The 18,683-nt window shown below is 40.0% G+C and overlaps 3 protein-coding genes across 16 annotated transcripts in view; 2 read left to right on the top strand and 1 right to left on the bottom strand.

The window, feature by feature from the left end:
- The window catches only part of SUPT20H (SPT20 homolog, SAGA complex component), a 35,969-nt gene extending 35,177 nt beyond the window's left edge, over positions 1-792 (top strand). For 11 of the 13 annotated variants that reach the window (XM_063333000.1, XM_063332964.1, XM_063333016.1 and 8 more), the window contains one exon: positions 233-792. In XM_063333000.1, coding sequence (XP_063189070.1) covers positions 233-339 — 107 coding nt within the window. In that variant the 3' untranslated portion in view covers positions 340-792. The remainder of the gene's footprint in view (positions 1-232) is intronic. The other 2 variants (XM_063333008.1, XM_063332982.1) reach the window with 1 other exon arrangement.
- On the bottom strand, positions 772-12,598 carry EXOSC8 (exosome component 8). The gene is made up of 11 exons (XM_063333072.1): positions 12,493-12,598; positions 11,160-11,196; positions 10,009-10,072; positions 7,551-7,624; positions 6,923-6,968; positions 5,790-5,895; positions 5,657-5,702; positions 5,308-5,404; positions 4,187-4,307; positions 1,431-1,537; positions 772-933 (listed from the first exon to the last, which is right to left on the bottom strand). Exons 1-11 carry the CDS (start codon positions 12,507-12,509, stop codon positions 818-820), a joined length of 831 nt encoding a protein of 276 aa, XP_063189142.1. The 5' UTR covers positions 12,510-12,598; the 3' UTR covers positions 772-817.
- The window catches only part of ALG5 (ALG5 dolichyl-phosphate beta-glucosyltransferase), a 25,997-nt gene continuing 19,885 nt past the window's right edge, over positions 12,572-18,683 (top strand). Inside the window, exons 1-5 of one of the 2 annotated variants that reach the window (XM_063333051.1) lie at positions 12,572-12,730; positions 13,808-13,979; positions 15,143-15,189; positions 15,867-15,935; positions 17,179-17,271. In XM_063333051.1, coding sequence (XP_063189121.1) covers positions 12,665-12,730; positions 13,808-13,979; positions 15,143-15,189; positions 15,867-15,935; positions 17,179-17,271 — 447 coding nt within the window. In that variant the 5' untranslated portion in view covers positions 12,572-12,664. The remainder of the gene's footprint in view (positions 12,731-13,807; positions 13,980-15,142; positions 15,190-15,866; positions 15,936-17,178; positions 17,272-18,683) is intronic. The other variant, XM_063333060.1, reaches the window with a different exon arrangement.

Genomic DNA, 18,683 nt, shown 5'->3' with positions numbered 1-18,683 from the left:
AAGCTGTCCAAGTCCATGTGTAAAACGTGAGAGATGCCCTCAGCAGGCTTCTGTGCCACTGGTGCTGCTTGACTGTACCCATTGCCCCAGTACATGGTGTGTTCCTTTTGTCAACCTGGTGCTTCCTCATTATTATTTTTCCCCCTCACCTTCCTCATTCTTCCTAGTGTGAAACGTAGCTTTATAGTCAACACTAACAAGCTTTTTCTCCCCTCCTTCTCCTTCTTGGCAGCAGTTGCGATTCTTGCAGCATCAAATGGCTATGGCGGCGGCAGCAGCAGCAGCACAAGCAGCTCACCTGCATCAGCAACAGCATTCAGGCAGCCACTCAAAAAGTAAAAGGAAAAGAGGCACACCAGCCCCTCCAAAATCCTGAGACTTGCTTTTTTTTTTTTTTTAACCCCTCTAAATAAAAAAACAATTCAGAGGGGATTTATTTTTTTTTTTCAGATTAAAAAGGAGAAAGCTTAAAAACAAATCAGTGTTTTACATTACTGGTGGGAAAATGAACTTTTGACGTTACACTGAAATAAGTGAACTGGTTTTGGAAGCCAGTCCTACAGAACTTAGAGATTTCATCTATAAAGCAGCTAGGGTCTGATTTCCTTAAGTCACTTAATTTTTTAACAGAACCTTTTATCTTGTATTTTTTACCACTCAGCAGCACTGTACATAGTATAAGGACGAAAAACATTTTAGAAAAAATGAACTTTGTAAATGTAGTATTGGTATTTGTTTATTTAGTATAAAAGGTTTGTGAACACTGTAACAAATACAATTTTTACAAATCCATTTTCTAAAAGATCTCTCCTTTTGTTCACTGGGGCTTTATACTTTTTATTACTTTATCTATCAGCTTCTTTACTTCTTTGTGCCTTGTAATTGCTCTGGTGATACAGTCCTGAAGCTTGGCTCCTGTAAGAGGACTTCCACCTAAAAATTAAAGGGAACACTTTGATTTTTCTATTTCTACTTCAGTTAAGTATCTCTAAATGTGTTTTCCAAATGAGAGTATTAAGTAACACAGTAATTCTCATGACCCAACACCTTTCACCTGGGGAGCACACAGCTTCCCCAACTCAAGCCTTAGGCAAAGAAAACAGAAACAAACTAGAGGTATAACAGAAGATGTGCTCAAAATATGTCATTTGCTGTATGTAGGTCAAGCTGTGACTTCTTTTTGAACTTGGAATAGAATCAACTAGACTATTTCAGCTGGAAGGGACCTACAACGATCACAGGGACCTACAACTTCAGGCATGCCACCTTTTTCAAAGTGAATTTCAAAAGCAAGTCATTTCATAAGTACTCAAGCAGACAGCCAGTTATCATAAAGCACCCACTTTTACAAAGAAGAGCAGGTACGTGACATCTAGGTCAAGAAAATATTATCATCTCCATAGTTTGCTGTATAATAAACTTGGAAGTACCTGGTTTATGGACAGAACATAGTCTGTCTTCGTCATCAGTTACAATAGTTACTGTTCCAGTTGCTAAGTCCTCCTCTTCAGCAGTTGGATCAACAATGAGTAAGGTACTTGTGAAAGAAAACATACACAGACAAGTTACTATCTGTTGCTCCATTAACTTTATTGCAAAGTAGACATAATTTATTTTTTACTGTAGTCTTACAGAATACTTGTAGTGGACTTAGTGCTCAGGCCTAAGTCCTTTGGTAAGAAAAGATTCTTACCAAAATGCACCAATTTAAAAAAAGAAAAAAAAAAAATACTGAAGAGGGAGATTCCACAAATTCAAGTGCACGTGTCTGTTAAAATACTAGCTGTTGAAAATACAGCTTTATGCCTAAATTTCACATCATGCAACAAAAATGGCATTGTTTTTTAGGTGTAGGCTGCACTAATCTCTACTAGACTTTAAGGCAAAACTCATTTCCAATGGTAAATTCATCAAAGTAGCTCTAAGTTTCTTGTCAGAGAACTCTCAACACCACTCAGACTGGGAATAGTTCAGAATGGAGTTACTGGGCTCCTTAAGGCAACCAAAATAAGCTGTCATACATCACATAATGTAGATTATTGAAAGAGATTAAATATTATTATTTTTGAACCATTTAGTAAGTTAAAAATAGAGCAAACTAATGGAAAAAGAAAAAAAAAGAGGATCTAAAACCATAAGCCAACTTTGCACAATGAGACAAATTTGAACTTAAAAAAAGCCAAACAAGCACCATTCAGCCTTAGATTCTTTAAAAAAAAAAAAAAAAAAAAAAAAAAAAAAATCACTACCATTACAAACATTTGGCTGAAGTGCAGGTATCAGGACAGGAAAGACTTTAGCTGAAGTTTTCATGAAGCCTCAGTTTAGACTATTAAAGTAAAATTTAGTATTGATGTAATCAAACTCAGTGGAGCGGCTGGAGAGCACCTACACTGAGTGATGCTTATGACAAGTTTGTAGGGCGGAAATCAGTAGCCAGGCTATATAGGAGCCGATTACACAATATAGATGGAAGGGTAACAGAACTTTTCAACTGGAACTTGTATGCAATGCATAATTAATATCCATGCTATCTGGGTAATTTAAAACTTCACCAATAGTTTCAGATTGCCATTTGATAGCAATAGTGTAATGAAAACATCAGTCTGTAGCCACGCTACTCAAAAATACTTTTATTAACTCCATCCCTGTGCTCTGTGCAGCATCGATCGGCCCTTTGCATGACACGGGGACCTGGCACACATGGAGAGTTCAATGCATCAGATTTATCATTTACATACAGGCTGACTCCACAGGAGCCAGCGGTGGAGCTGCACCATGCTCCATGCCAGCGTTCCTCGCCCATGGCCATGCTACTCAGCAACCCAGAAGTTTTATTTATTCAAGGAGGGCTTTTACGCAGAAGAAAAATGTCTCTGGAAGCCAGAGTATGTAAAACATATTATTTAGAGGGCTGTATCAACAGCTGTAGAAAAACTAATAGAATTAAAAAAAAAAAAAAAATCCAAACCACCCAACACAGGCACACCCCCCCTCATTATTTAGTTTTAGGAGCAAAAGGGAGACTTAAGTAACTTGTCAGATGGAACAGTTGGTTTCAGTGAAGGGAACAAAGCCCAACAGACTGTCACTGAAAGCTTTCTTCCAAAGGCAACTTTTTTGTCTATTGGCAAGTATGCGTGATCTGTGTGCAAATAATACCCTGCTGACAACTGTCTGCCCATCACGCTATCCAAACTCTCGCTTTCAGTCTACCTCAAACATCAGACCCGCAAAAACTGCTATTAAAGCAATTAACAAAAGCACTCTAAAGTACTGATAACTTCCTGCTTTGATTCATTTTGGTAATCACTCAGTCAACATTTGAGTTCGGTGCTCCCCCCACCCCATCTCATATTTGAATGAAGGATCCTGTTAATCATTTCTGCAAATACAGATCAATGTGCCATAAACCCCTGATGTCTCTAAATACACCTAATCTTACATCAGACTCATAGCACAGCGAGCATCATCTCGTTTGTCATCTTCTACTCTCCAAATGGATACCACCTTAAATAACTGCATTTCTTATGAACAGCAGCAGAACACATACTTAACATATTTGGACTAATGAAGAGATGGTAAAAAATTTCAGGTGAGGAATGAAGTTATGAGATGTGATTATTTTGAATTCTCATAAGCAGACTCTTTACCTACACGAGCAATGACTTAAGAGTGCTGGTCATACTTCATTGTGGGTAATTATGCTCTCAGTTATCCAGATGCTCTGTTGTTCTAACTGGACCATTATTCTTACTTCCCCTGTTGACTAAATCCTTGGTATAAGGATTTAGTTATTATATCAGTTATCTACATAAACTTCTAAAACATTAATTATATTGGTAACATTCTTTCATCTCACAGATACTGCAAAAACATAAAACAACACCTATTCCCGTACTTTTAGGCATATCTTTTAGTTTGGAAACTAGTTCTGATTTAAGTCACAGGAAGAAGTTGGACAAACTTATGTTATGTTGTGCGTACTCATTAACATCATAGAACTACAGCTCAGTTCAATAAAAGAGACCACGGACTTAAGATGAAGTGAAACAGCACTGCTGGAGACCGCGTGGTCTCGCTAGCAGAAGCGTATAAGGGCAGAAACATCATTGGTGGCATCCTGTCTTTCACTTCTTTAACACACACAGTTGTTTGCATAAGTACAAAAGAGTTACGAACTTACTCATCAAATATAGCAAAGGATGTGGCAACCGGATGCTTTCTGATAATCAAAGGATTCTTCTGTTTTAAATTAACTTCTGATAAACCAGTTTCTTGATTTATAGTAACTGATGGCAATTGTACTGAAGAGATGAAAAAATTACAAGGGTAGAATATTAACATTGCTGGTTTAGGTAGGCCTAGAGATGTCAAAGACTACTGAAATATTTAAGTTGTTCTTTTACCATATTGGTAAACGACCAAAAACAAATCAGAATAGAATTTTGGCTACATTAGTGGTGTTCTGTACAAAAAATTTCTTGGATTTGAGGAAAATATTTAGCTTAGAAATACCCATTCAAGAAAGTATTCTCCCCAAGCTAACATTCTGCCTTACACAGAAACATTTCTGCTTCCAAAATGCCATACAATTACATTAACTTTAGAGTCATACTTAACAAAAACTACTTCCCCCAAAAAAACCTACTGGACATATAAAAATCAATGCAATCTGATCTTCAGATAACTCTTGCTCTGACAACCCATACAGTGTTGGAGACAAGAAAATCAGGAGCAAAGTAGCTACAGGAACTCAAAGGCAAGCAATTCTGTTAGAAAAGGAGGACTAGCTGCAAGCTTGCCTTTATACTGCCTCCTACGTGCATTTATAAGCTGTGAATAATCAGTCCGTATGTTGCAGGCATTAAAACAGGTTTTTCAAACTGCATTAAGCTGGGAATATTCTGTTGTGACAAATAAGCAAAGCCCCAAACAACTTATTCCGCCCGCACAAAATACATTAAAAAGGTAAGACCCTGACCTAGACATTAAAGTTGTTTGTTTATAACCACTGCTGAAAGATTCAGATCTCTGACACACAACGACACATGGCAGAATAGCTATTAGTCTTGTAAGAGAGCAATAATACGCATACAAAAAGATCCTGCTCCCTGGTGTTACACATCTATGGCATCCATACTATCATTTCCACTTTATATTTGCATTTTAGTAATTTAGCATTCAAAAGACAGGAAAAAAAAACAGTCTTAAGGAACTGTGAACCAGTGTCATGTGATTCAAAATTAACAAACTTTTCCAAGCAACACTAACGAGAGTGCGTTTCTTGCTCTAAAGAAGACTTACCATTTTTTAATGCTGCTAACAAAGCAAAGGTACTGGCATCCAAAATGTTTCCATCATAGTCCAGACATATGATATCACAGTATAACACCCAAGCAAGCTATCGAAAAAAGGTTTGCACATGTGAGATAAGCAGCTAAGCAAACGGTGCAAAATCTAAGAAGCAGCTGGACACATGAACAAAGATACTTATTTCTACCATATGATTTTTACACTTCAGATGTAAACCAAGCTATGAAGACTAAAAAGCAAAAACAACAATGAAACAACCTATAACCCCAAATACCTTCTTTAACGTCTCAACACTGTGACCTTATTAGTACATCCATCTTCATTTTGAGATACAACTTACCTTGCCATTTGCAATACATAGATCTTCTTTCGCTATCACCTGTGAACTAAAATAGAATGAGAGAGTAAACCAGGAAACAGAAAATTGTCTTGCAGAGTTGTTTGTGTTTTAAATGCATTAAGGTGATTCTTACTTTTCAATCACATCTGCGATGAACTGGCTTGCTGCTTGAGCCTCTTCACCAGGTGGTCCAGAGCGAAACCTCGTTGAACAGAGGGATGGCAGTTCTACATTTGGAACTAGGTAGCAAGAATCATTAGTCATTAACTAAAGCAGGCAATGGATATCAAAAATAGAAATAAGACAACACACACTCAATGCCATTTTATGTACTTCAAATGAAAGGCAAGACCAAGAATTTTTCAGTCAAGCTTTCCTAATTCTCCCCTCAAAAATGAAGTTGTGCATAAGTTTATCAAAAAACTTGTAGTACTCTGTACTCAGAAACTGTATATTCCACAAAGAAGCACAGACTCCTAACTACCGTTTTCTGTTTGTAATCCTGCTATGAGTATCATGACCCCACACAAACTCACATTAAGCATTCTTAAGGAGATCAAGAAACAGCAGCATTTTCATCCCACTGCCTGACTTTACAGGTATACTATCTGCTTTTCATCAACCATTAAAACCTGATGCTTTAGACATCAAGTGAAAACGTGCATAAACATTTGTGAAAAAAACCTAAGCATAATCAAGTTCACTGAAAACGACATACTTTGGAGATGCCGCATAAAAAAGGGATTTAGTCTAAGTTCACAGTTCCACAGAACTATTTTATTTCAAAAGAAACTCCAAACAGGAGTAAGGATGTACCCCTGGGACTTGTACAGTTGTTTGAAAAATTAACAGCTTATTTCAATGGTTTTAAGAGTTCAATTTTTTGCCTACTGGGACTTCCAAGACAAAAGTTAATGTGCCTTTCACAAACTTGCATGCCACAATCTTTTATAGATGAACTGCCTTCCCCCTCTCAACGCACATACTTCCCCCTGCTGAAGGTTTCTTTTCAGCCAGGCCTGGAATTGGCAATAAGGCAGCAGCTTTACAACGAAAACTCACAAGCAAAGCGGGGGGAATTCTGAAATTTCTGAAGCACCACTACCTGTATGTCAATTTGGAAACTGATTTTAAGGAAAGGAATACAATTTTACCCAAATTCATTATTTTAAGAAGTCTTCAGAACGCACTCAACCTGTCCCATCATTACAGCCTTTTAGCTGAAGCACTACAAGATCTGAGTAAGATCCATACTGAAAAGCTTACCAATATATCCCTTATTAGCAGAATCTACCGCAGGTGCAGCAAGTTCCTGGAGAAAAAAGAAAAAAAAAGACAAAAATGAAGAGCTGAATTTTGTACAAAAAGATTTTCCAGCTATTCTATATAAAAATGGTCATTTTCTTCCCAGTTATCATTACAATGAGATTTACAAGAGCCATTTTTAATCAGTCCCTGCCTGTATTTTTCCTATGAGAAAATTCAATACAGGGACATGAAGTGATTTGTCCCATCACTCATGGCAGGCCAGCAGTAAATTGAGGCTACAAGGCACTTAACAGTCCAGCCAACTAATTACCAATGCACTTATTGAACAATACTCAGTAACTCTTCAGTTATGTAGCCTTTATCTAGAAATAACGAAGACTTTATTTTTGTGTATATCTTTCCCTATACACAATACACACCACGAAAATACCTGTTCTCAGACTATACAGGTAGGATTAGACAATCCAATTATATACTAACTTTCACATCCAAAAGTAACTCAGGTGAAAGACTGTTATTGTGTTTGACTGGCATATTATTGTAACTCTACCAGTGATTTAATCATTCTGAACACAAATGCTAACAGTTCAGCTAATAGCTAAATTAAAATAAAAAGCAACCATACCGCTTTAACTCCACAAATCACCGTAGTATTTCCTAACTTCACCAGGGCAGAACCATCTGCAGTTGTAATTGAACCTGAAGAGAGAAAGTGATGTTCAACAAAATCTATTTTTCCATTCCAAGAGCCTTAATTAATGTCCACCTTGACAAAGTGTTTACTTTCCATCATTTTATACTAAACACACGCTAAATAAAGTCCTGATGAATCCAGGGTGGGAAAAGAATCTATTACAAGTCTCTATCATACAGAACAGGTGAGGCTGGAAGGGACCATTGGAAGCAGGTCATCTGGTCCAACTCCACTGCTCAAGCAGGGCCACCTGGAGCCAGTTTCCCAGGACTGTATCCAGACAGCTTTTGAGTACCTCCAAGGATGGAGACTCCACAACTTCTCTGGGCAATCTGTGCCAGTGCTTGGTCACCATCACAGTAAAAAAGTGTTTCCTCATGTTCGCAGGCAACCTCCTGCGTTTTAGTTTGCGCCCATTGCCTCATGTCCTCTCACTGAGCACCACTGAAGAGTCTGGCTCTGTCTTCTTAACACCCTGCCTTGAGGTATCTAATTACATTTAGAAGATTCCCCCCTCAGCTTTCTCTTCCCTAGGCTGAACAGTCACAGCTCTCTCAGCCTTTCCTCACAAGAGAGATGCTCCAGTCCCTTCATCGTCTTCACGGCCCTTTGCTGGACTCTCTCTAGTATGTCCATCTCTCTTGTACTGGGAAGCCCACTGCTGGACACAGCACTCCAGGTGTGGCCTCACCAGTACTGAATAAAGGAGAAGAATTGCCTCCCTCAACCTGCTAGCAATACTCTGCCTAATGCAGCCCAGAATAACGTTGGCCTTCCTTGCAACAAAGGCACAGTACTGGCTCACGTTCAACCTTGTGTTCACCAGGACTCCCTGGCCCTTTTCTGCCAAGCTGCTTTCCAGCTGGGTGGCTCACAGCATATATTGGTGCCTGGCGTTCTTCCTCCTCAGGTACAGGACTTTGTGCTTCTCTTTGTTGAACTTGATGAGGTTCCTGTTGGCCCATTTCTCCAGCCTGTCAAGGCCCCTCTGGATGGCAGCGTGACCTCCTGGCACATCAGCCACTTCTTCCCAGTCTGGTGTAATCTGCAAACTTGCTGAGGGTACACTTTACCCCATCACCCAGATCATTAATGAAGATGTTGAACAGGACTGGACCCAGTATTGATCCCTGGCATAATTTTTTAATCCAGAAATCATAGACAGCTAACGTAAGCCCACCTCCTGGCTGATTTACAGCAAGACCTAATGGAAGGCAGCATTGTACAAAGGAAAAGACCTGCACTGTCAACTTTGAGCAATAACCAGCAACTGGTACACTTACCAATATTTTACTTTTAGAAATTACTAGGTGTAAGAAAGGCAAGTAAGGTGCTGCTGCTCACTGCATAAAAAGTATCTTGCCTCTGCTTGAGACAGTTGCTCATCAAGCTTAGAACAAAGCAGAAGCCAGGAGTCACTGCCTGTTTCAAGATGCTAGGACATCAATTTTGTGTTGGTCAGGATACACCTAGACACTGCCTTCAGCATCTATAACATACATTGCTGATCTTAGAAAGGGACAAGCTTCCACGACCACCTTAATTGTGCCATGCATACCAGTCCAGGAGCAGAACTGGTGGCCAGCAGATCGAGGGAGGTGATTCTGCCCCTCTACTCTGCTCTGGTCTCACCCCACCTGGAGCACTGCGTCCAGCTCTGGAGCCCTCAGCACAAGAAGGACACGGACCTGTTGGAACGGGTCCAGTGGAGGGCCACAGACAATCAGAGGGCTGGAGCACCGATGCTATGAGGACAGGCCGAGAGAGTTGGGGTTGTTCAGCCTGGAGAAGGTTCTGGGAAGACCTTACAGCAGCCTTCCAGTACCCAAAGGGGGCCTATAGGAGAGATGGGGAGGCACTCTTTATCAGGGAGTGTGACGATAGGACACAGGGTAATGGTTTCAAACTGAAGGGGGGTAGATTTAGATTGGATATCAGGAATAAATTCTTTACTGTGAGGGTGCTGAGGCACTGGAACAGGCTGCCCAGAGGAGTTGTGGATGCCCCATCCCTGGAAGTGTTCAAGGCCAGGCTGGATGAGGCTTTCAGCAACCCGGTCTAGTGGGAGGTGTCCCTGCCCATGGCAGGGGGGTTGGAACTAGATGATCTTTAAGGTCCCTTCCAACCTAAACCATTCTATGATTCTATGAACTGAATAATTACATTGTGCACAACAGCCCAGGAGCAGGACCGAATAACAATGCTCAAATATATTACTGTACCATTCATTCTGTTTAATGCTTGTTGAAACTATAAATCTAAATCCTTTCTCTTTCTTGTTTCAAAATGTAAGAACCAAGAAAACTGCTCAGCAAGTCATTAAGGTCACTATTATAATCTGAGAGTAATAATACCTCCCCCATTATTATTAATCCAAATAAGCACTTGCCTATGTTGACGGTAGTTGCCCGGAATTCACCTAACTCCCTTCCATCGGGTCGACAGTTCTCTTTCTAAACAAAAATTACAAAGTTCAAATTAGAAAACATATTTTATTAAATAACACACCAACATTTATTCCATAGGAGTTCATATAAAATAATATTCTCTTCTTTCTAGCAGATATAAGCAGCTACAAAAACGTCAAGGAAAACTGGATCGCGTTCTAGCCAGTTTGTCATCAACTGATACGTAGTTTGTGATTGTAGACCCGCAAAAAAAACATTTTTTTAAATTTATCATAATTTACTTAGTAAATAAATATAACAATAGATTGATCATCTCAAGAGTAAGTACTACAGGCTAGATTCAGAATATCCTCCAAGAATGAATACTCACTGATACCTTAAAATGAGAGTTTCTACCTGTCTGCATTGTAGGCAATTTGCCTCCCCCATCCCCACCTAGTGAAGCTCTTAATGTTAGAGTGAACTAAAGAAGAAAAAAACCACACAAGTCCCAAAAAAAACCCCACATTCAAATACTGTCAGTCAGAAGCTGTACAATACCTTAAGTTAGAAACTGCATCAATTCACCATCACGTTAGATCTGAATTAGCATTCATCACAATTTCAAGCTTCTCAAAAGTAAATACTTTTCGTTCAATTATGAGAACCAAAACTGACTGCAATAACACTGGACCCATTTCTAAGTTGATACTACCTTAGTAATGGATAGACTAATTCAATATACAAAAAAGTCAGTGGTTTTCCTTCACAGTTACGGTTTGCATGGATAGCAGTAATATTGTCTATTATTTATTTTTAGTAGCATCTAAAAGCCTGGTCTGACATAATTTTGTATTAGACACAAACCTGCATCACCATCTTGGTCAAATTTAACTCGCGTTCCTTTTGAGGCCAACGGAAGCATTTATTTACCCAAGTTGAACAGAGACACAACCTGTTGCAGCATTAATGCCACAGATGATAGATGGAAAAACATGTTCTGAAAAGCATCACCATTTTTGCCCCGCTCAGTGACTTTTTTGCTTTTCCCTTATACTTTCAGCTTTCCATACAGACAAATTAGAAAAGCAGAAGCAAGCAAGAAAAAAACCGATTGCGAGCAATTTATACACGCATATCACGTTTTACTCACCAAAAATCTTCTGTAATATTCCAGTGGTTCCACCGTTCTACAACAAACAGAAAGATAAGTTCACATGAAAGCTCCCAAGTAGATAAGAGACAGCAAAGAAGATAAGAACAAACCTACAACAAATAATCTGAGAATCAAGACAACGAGGAAAGCTGCTAAGCAATATGTTACAGATAGATGAGGAAACTCCAAATTGATCTGAGAAAAAGATGTTTTGCTACGTTCACTTCCAAAATGCTTCTTCCTTAAAAGGAACCCGTCTGCATATACATCTAACACAACCTACTAGCTTTCACCTCAGTAACCTTGACTGTTAGTTTTAATTCTAAAGGAGTGTTTATTGAGACAAGGATGTAGAATGTTTTTGAAGAAATGTAGAAAGGGTTATTGTATTACAGCGTCTGAAATATTTCTTAGTTCAAGGACCACATACAGACTTACAAAATGGTTTAAAACAATTTTACAGCCTTGAATGGTTACAGTTTTTCCTTAGAATCTTTAAGAAAATATAAAATAAAGAAATATGCCTCACACAGTGCTTCAGTTGAGAAATAATTAATGCTTATTATTAATTATATGTTACTAACAGTGTTTCTGTTATTAGTATTTTAAGCAGAGAACTTTAAAATAAAATAAAAAAATCCTAAAAGCGTCACTAATACTTGAACAAAGCCTTCTCAGTTTTATTAAAATAAGCACTTTTTTGTGAGGGGAAAAAAAAGTGGCAGGGACACCTCCCCCTAGACCAGGCTGCTCAAAGCCCCATCCAGCCTGGCCTTGAACACTTCCAGGGACGGGGCATCCACAGCTTCTCTGGGCAACCTGTACCGGTGTCTCACCACAGAGTAAAGAATTTCTTCCTAATATCTACTCTAAATCTCCCCTCTTTCAGTTTAAAACCGTTACCCGTCGTCCTATCGCTCCACTCCCTGATAAAGAGTCCCTCCCCGTCTCTCCTTCAGGTACTGGAAGGCCGCTCTAAGGTCTCCCGGAGCCCCCTCAGCGCCCCGGCAGCTCCCCCCGGCAGCATGCCCGCACCTTTCCCGTACCGGGATGCCCCAAAGCCGCAGATCAACACGGCAGAAGGAAGCAGCATCGTAAAGATGGTAACGGTTAAAAAGAGAACACACTGGAGCCCCCTCCCCTCCGGACCCACGCTGCTGGGGACGGCGCAGGGCCGCGGAAGGGTAAAGGTGCCGGTGGCCACCGCGGCACCGCCTCAGCCCTTAGGAGGGGGCAGAGAGGAGCCCGCCACAGGGAACGAAGAGCGGGTGGGACACCCCAGCGCTGCGCAATGGGGAGGGGGACAACGGCCTCCAGGGCCGCTACTTACTTGAAAGCTGTCGCCATGGCGGCGCGGCTGCCGTCCCGGATGTGCTGCCGCCTTGTGACCCGGCAGGAATCGGAGCGCCGGCCTTGACGGGCCCCGGCCGCTGGGAGGCGCCGGCGGCTCCCAGCCCCGCTGGCCGGGCGGGCGCTTCCGCCTCGCTGTCCCTCCGCGGGCTATGGCGCTCTCCCTACCCGAAGCCGCGGCGCTGTTGGCCGCGCTGGCCGCCTTCCTCCTTCTCCTGGTGAGAGCCGCGCCGCGGTCACCGCGGGCCCGGTGGGGGCCGCCGTGTCCCCGTCGCCGCTGTGTGGGGCGGGGGCTGCTGAGGGGGCGCGGGGGGCTCCGAGGGCCCGCGGAGGCGGCTGTGCTTGTACGTGGTTTTATGTGGGGAATGTGTTTTAGGAAGGCGTGAGGTGCAGCGCCTTCAGACGGGGTTAAAACGGAGCGTTTCATAAGCAGGGCCGCGTTTTTGCGAGCTGAGCGGCTGTTGGTTTCAGCGGCTCCGTGCGGGGTCAGAGGCAGCGCCAGCTCCTGTGGTAGACATCAGCTGGCCAGGAGGCAGCGGGGCTTGGACCATAACTTTCACAGAATTAGATCATCTAGTCCAACCCCCCTGCCAAAGCATATTCACCCAGAGCAGGCTGGACAGGAACGCATCCAGGCGGGTTTTGAATATCTCCAGAGAAGGAGACTCCACAACCTCTCTGGGCAGCCTGTTCCAGTGCTCTGTTCCCTCGAGGTAAAGAAGCTTTTCCTCATGTTGAGATGGAATTTCCTGCGTTCCAGCTTGTGTCCGTTGCCCCCTGTCCTATCATCATGCACCACTGAGAAGAGTTTGACCCCATCCTTTTGTCATCCGGCCTTTAGATATTTATAAGTATTGATGAGATCCCCTCTCAGTCTTCTGCAGGCTAAACAGCCCCAGGTCTCTCAGCCTTTACTCATAAGAGAGGTGCTCCAGCCCCTTGATCATCTTTGTAGCCCTCCACTGGACTCTCTCCAGCAGTTCCCTGTCCTTCTCGAACTGGGGAGCCCAGAACTGGACACAGTATTCCAGGTTTACTTTGGAGGCATCTGTATGCTTTGTAGTTGAAAACAGCAACAAGCCAATGACGCTGGCAGCGGTCAGAGTAGGTGAAATGGAATCAAGTGGCATGAGAAGGTTTTGGTCCCATGTGATTTGGTCAGTGGATGGTAGTACTGCACTGCTGGCCCACCTCATTACTGAAAAATGCTTGATTGCCCCTTGTAGCACATTCAGCTGTTACGTAAACCTTTAATAGAATGCTCAACGATTTTTCTCATTTCTTTTTCATCACAGATTTGTATGATTGCTTATGTAACTGCCGTAAAAATGCCAACCCTTCACCGACATGAAGAAGAGAAATTCTTCGTAGATGCTGAAGGCAGGAAAGAACCTGTACCAAGTATACATGATCCCTCTACGAAGGAACTCTCTGTTGTTGTGCCTTCATACAATGAGGAAGACCGGTGTAAGATTTTTCTTGTTTTGAGAAAAAGAAGAAAATCTATCTGTTGTTACTCTTAATAATGCAGAGGTCAGTTTATGTTAGCAGTAGATTCTGGCAGGACAGATTATGTATCTGATTTTGGACACAGTTTCCAGAAACCAGTCCAAGTACACTGAATTTCAAAATTAAGACACTATGTAACTTGATTTTTGCTGCTAAAAATAGCATGGGGCACTTGTAAGAATCCTCTTTATTTTAATGAAGTCCAGCAGAATGGCTGTTCATTGGCTCTGTAAATGCTGTAAAGCAAGAAGTAGAAAAAGACTTAAAATTGATTTGAGGGCTTCCCGCTCTGTAAACAAGAGCAGCAGCTTCAGATAAGCAGGAAAAAAGGATGATCTCGTTGGTTTCTCTTTGACTTTTGACTTGGCCATATGTATGAGTACATGATACTAAAAATTGAAGGCTTTCAGATGCGATAGAAATAATCAAGCTCTAAAGCTGTAGTTGGGGTTGACGTGGTAGCAAACATTGTCAGCAGACATTTTCTTGGTGAGTGAAAATGCTGAGCTGTTTGGGATTCCTTTAAGAGAGATGTTGACAAATAAAGTGTATCTGGGCTTTCTCAGGTCCAGTGCATTCCTCAGTCCTGGTTCTCATACACCTATTTTCAGTAAGCAAGCTCTTAATACACCTCAGGTGAATGCTTTTCTAACCTGCAGATAAATCAGCTGCAAAAGTTGTATGTGTTTATTGGCTGAAGCATCGCGGCCAGCAGCCTTAGTAAGAGAAGGCATGTTACTGACTAGTGTTAGGAATTTGTCTTGTTGCCTCGCTGTCAGCTTGCTTCAATAGATAAAGTCAGTGCTGGTTTGCACGCTCAGTCATGGAGAATGTTTTGGTTTTTTTTTTTCCTTTAATATTAAGTAGAGAGTTACATATTTCAAAATGGAAAATTAATTCTTTAAAAGAAATATCTTACGTTTGTGATTTTTTTCATTGTTCTTTTTGCATTCAGAAAGGACAGGAGTTGCAGGTGCTAAACTTTACTGAAACTAGTGTTGTGTGAATGAGGCAATTTGCTCAATTTAGCTTTGTGGTTGTTTTCAGCTTGCTTGTGTGGGTGCTTTTGGTGCTTTGCCTGTTATAATCTACTAACCTGATCTCTTCTACTTTTTCTGTAGTACCCCTTATGATGGATGAAGCTTTGGATTATCTAGAAAAAAGACAGGTATTTTCATTTTGCGTTCAAAATTCATTATCTATGTATTATGTCTAGTAAATCAGTGATCCATTCACTTTGTTATTTTGGTATGTGTTAAAACAGTATTACTTAGCCACTTAGAAGTAACACTTCTGTCTTTTATCAGTTATTTTTAGATTGAATGCCGGAAGGTATTTTTAAATTAAGTAAAAATTTAATATACTACTATATGATGAAAAATCTTTGTATGCGTGATATCTCTCTAAAACAGAGATTAAGGGATTAACTGTACATTTATCTAAACTAAATCCTGGTTTGTTCCAACAAGTTTTTTAAGCATCTCTTCTTCATTAGGATTTGTTCTATGGGTAAGAAGCATATTGTGAAGGTTTGTGAGTTTTGTTTTGTTTGGGTTTTCTTAACAGTGATGTTGTTCTGAGCTTTCATCCTTTACAACTAAATTGAGTTTTCAGTTCTAGGTGGTAGCTGAGGAAAACTATGACGAGCCAAACAGGGATCAAAATATGGTAAAATTGTTTAATCATAATTACCATCTTAACAAAATTACTACATCATATCGGTGCCTGTTGGCAAACATGAAAGAGTTAAAATCTGCTAGGGAGAAAAGAATGCTAATGTTTGAAAGACCTACTGCCTACTTAAGAAATTGGATGAAATGCATTATTTCTGTTTTTATTTTCAAGAAACGAGATCCATCTTTCACTTATGAAGTAATAGTTGTTGATGATGGTAGTAAAGACCAAACCACAAAGGTAAGGAGAAGAGGTGTTTTACCGGGTAATCAGAGGTATGGATTTTTGTACTGCATTTGTGAAATATAACATTTTGCCATTAGGTTTCAGTACTTGAAGTAGTTGACAATTAAAATTCATATTTCTGAATACTTTCTGTCATTGTCCTATATATAGTGTGGATGTCACATACATACATGCACATACATATGATTCTTTTGCAGATACTAGTATTCTTGATTGGCGGCTGTGACAGCCATTTTCCTGCATCTGAGATTCTAAAAACTCTAATCTTAACTTCAACAAATTTCTTATGAAATATTCTACATGTGCAAGGTGTGAATATGAACTTGAGGAAGCTAAAAAGCCCTTTAAAATAACTGATTCGTACTGTGATTGACAGAATGACTGATGCGTCGCATAGCTCTTTCCCATACCATTCATGGCATTGTTCAGTTAAAAATCCCTGTGCCAGTAGTAGTATTTTCAAAATAGTTCTGCATTCTTCTACTCCAACTTTGATGTATGTCTCTGGAAAGGAAGGCTGGCCAACTTGAGGGGTTTTTTATTACTGCTTGGAAGACGTTTGAATCAGCTACTAAAATGAATGCTGCTTTTTCATTTACGTCCCTCAAGTTTGTCCATTAAGAACTGCTCATATCTATTTTTTTGACTGCTTTGCATTCCTTCCAGCATCATTTCTAACTGAACACACTATAGCCATGGGCCTCTGGACTTTAAACAACTTTTAGAAAAAATTAGAGGAGAAAATTCATAATTTCACTTCCCCACGACATGGAACAAAATGTGCACATCACTGCACTGTGAGTGGGATTTTAGATCACTGTGAATTTTTGTTTAAAACCACAGATAGCAGGAAGTCAAGTGAGAAATAGATAGCAGTAGTAGAAAATTATTTTTCTTTGATTAACTATTGGTGTTGGTATAAAAGGTCTGTAATAGTGTGATGTAAATTACATTAATATTGAGGTTTTTTGATTGGTGTGAATGGGGTTTAGTAATGCTTGGGGGAATATTCTGTTCTTACTGAACATGACTAACTTCTTCAGTCTTCTTCTGTTGACTGTGAACTGGTTTTTATTTTCCCAAACAGATTCCAGCAAACATTGGCAATATATTTGTGCCGACTGAAGTGGTTATAGCTCTGTGCTATTAAATTTTTTTTTAGAAAAGGGTGAGCAAATGTAAACTTCTATGTTGATTCCTGGGTTTGTTTTATACTGTTTTTTTGTGTGTCTATCAGGTTGCAATGAAGTACTGCAAGAAATATGGAAGCGACAAAGTGCGAGTGCTTTCTTTGGTAAAAAATCGAGGGAAAGGAGGAGCAGTCAGGATGGTAATTGATACTTTCATCTCCTTCTCTGTCTGAACTACCCGTGCCCAAATATGCAGAAGATAGAGCTGTGCTGATTGATGTTTTTAATTCAATACATTAACAAATTTATTATCAGAAAACTGAGTACAGGCTCTATAAATTAGGGCAAAAACTCTTCTCAAAATAAGCTTATTTTAGATCTTGGAAACAGTATTTTCTTGCCAGGAAGATCAATAACAAAGATTTATTTTTTTTTAATATGAGAATTTGAAAGGGGAAAAAAGAAATGTTAGACTTGAACTTCATGTTCCTGTTAGTTCCACTTAGACATAGGCTTGCATTTGAAAAAGCCGAACAACCAAAAAAAAACCCTTTACAGTTAAAGTAAAGCTTTTGTAGAGAAAATACAGTTAAATTTGCAAACGTTGCTTTCCAGGTCATAGTTATGTTTTTAAAAATGGCTAATGAACAAACACAGCAAAGTGTGTGTTTACCGAAGCCTGCTGCTATCATCCTCATTTGACAGTAGAGCCAGCACAATTTATACTTTCACATATTAATTTGCACATAGTTATTATCATAAAATCATCATGTTCTAAAAATAAAAAAGCTGTTGCACTTTCAGAAGGAACATTTTTTCCCTAAGATTTTTTACACTTTTTATGTAAAAGAGTGGCATCATTTATGGGTTATCAATGACTGTATCTATATTTTAAGCTCTGTCTTTAACATGTCAGTTGAAGTTTTGTATGATACACAAATAACCATAGCAAATGGAGAAAACATGAAATTACAAAGTGTGGAGGGGTATACTTTTTAGAAAAGGAAGAACGAGAAGGAGAACGATTAGAGAAGGAGAACGATTCTCTGTGTAATGTAATTTCGCACTGCAGAGTGTGGAGTGGGTGTGTATACTACTACTTCTTTGGCAGGCTTTTTCAAAGTCACACATACTTGGTTATGACAGTATGTTTGTCAAACCCACTGCTAATTGTTTTTCTCTCTGGACCCCTTCAAAAATTGTCAGATATCTGTGGCAAAACAAGCTGTAACACCTGGTGTGCATCACAAATGTTTTGCAGTGATATTGTGACTCAAGACTTCTCAAAACTAATTTAGGATTATCTCTTGAATTCTCTTTAAACACTGTTAGGAAAAAATAGTACTGCATCCTCCTTTCCATAGCTCAAATGACAAAGAAAAGCTATCCAGTGCAGTGGCAGCTGCTAATTACTGATGCTTTGTGCTCCCCTGTATAGCTGCCTGTAGCAACTTTTTGTCTCTCACAATTTTAGTTTGTAAAGCTTTTAGTTTGCAAGCTTCTCTGGAGAGGGATTGTTAACCTTTTGTGTTCATGCGTTGTCTGTCACTGTGGAACACTACTCAGTGTGTGAAGTCTCTAGATGTTGGTACAGTATAAACTGATAAATTGT

Source organism: Chroicocephalus ridibundus, chromosome 1 (assembly GCF_963924245.1).
Source record: "Chroicocephalus ridibundus chromosome 1, bChrRid1.1, whole genome shotgun sequence".
Lineage (NCBI taxonomy): Eukaryota > Metazoa > Chordata > Aves > Charadriiformes > Laridae > Chroicocephalus > Chroicocephalus ridibundus.
Note: the sequence above shows the minus strand (reverse complement) of the source record. Positions and strands in the feature narration are given on the sequence as shown.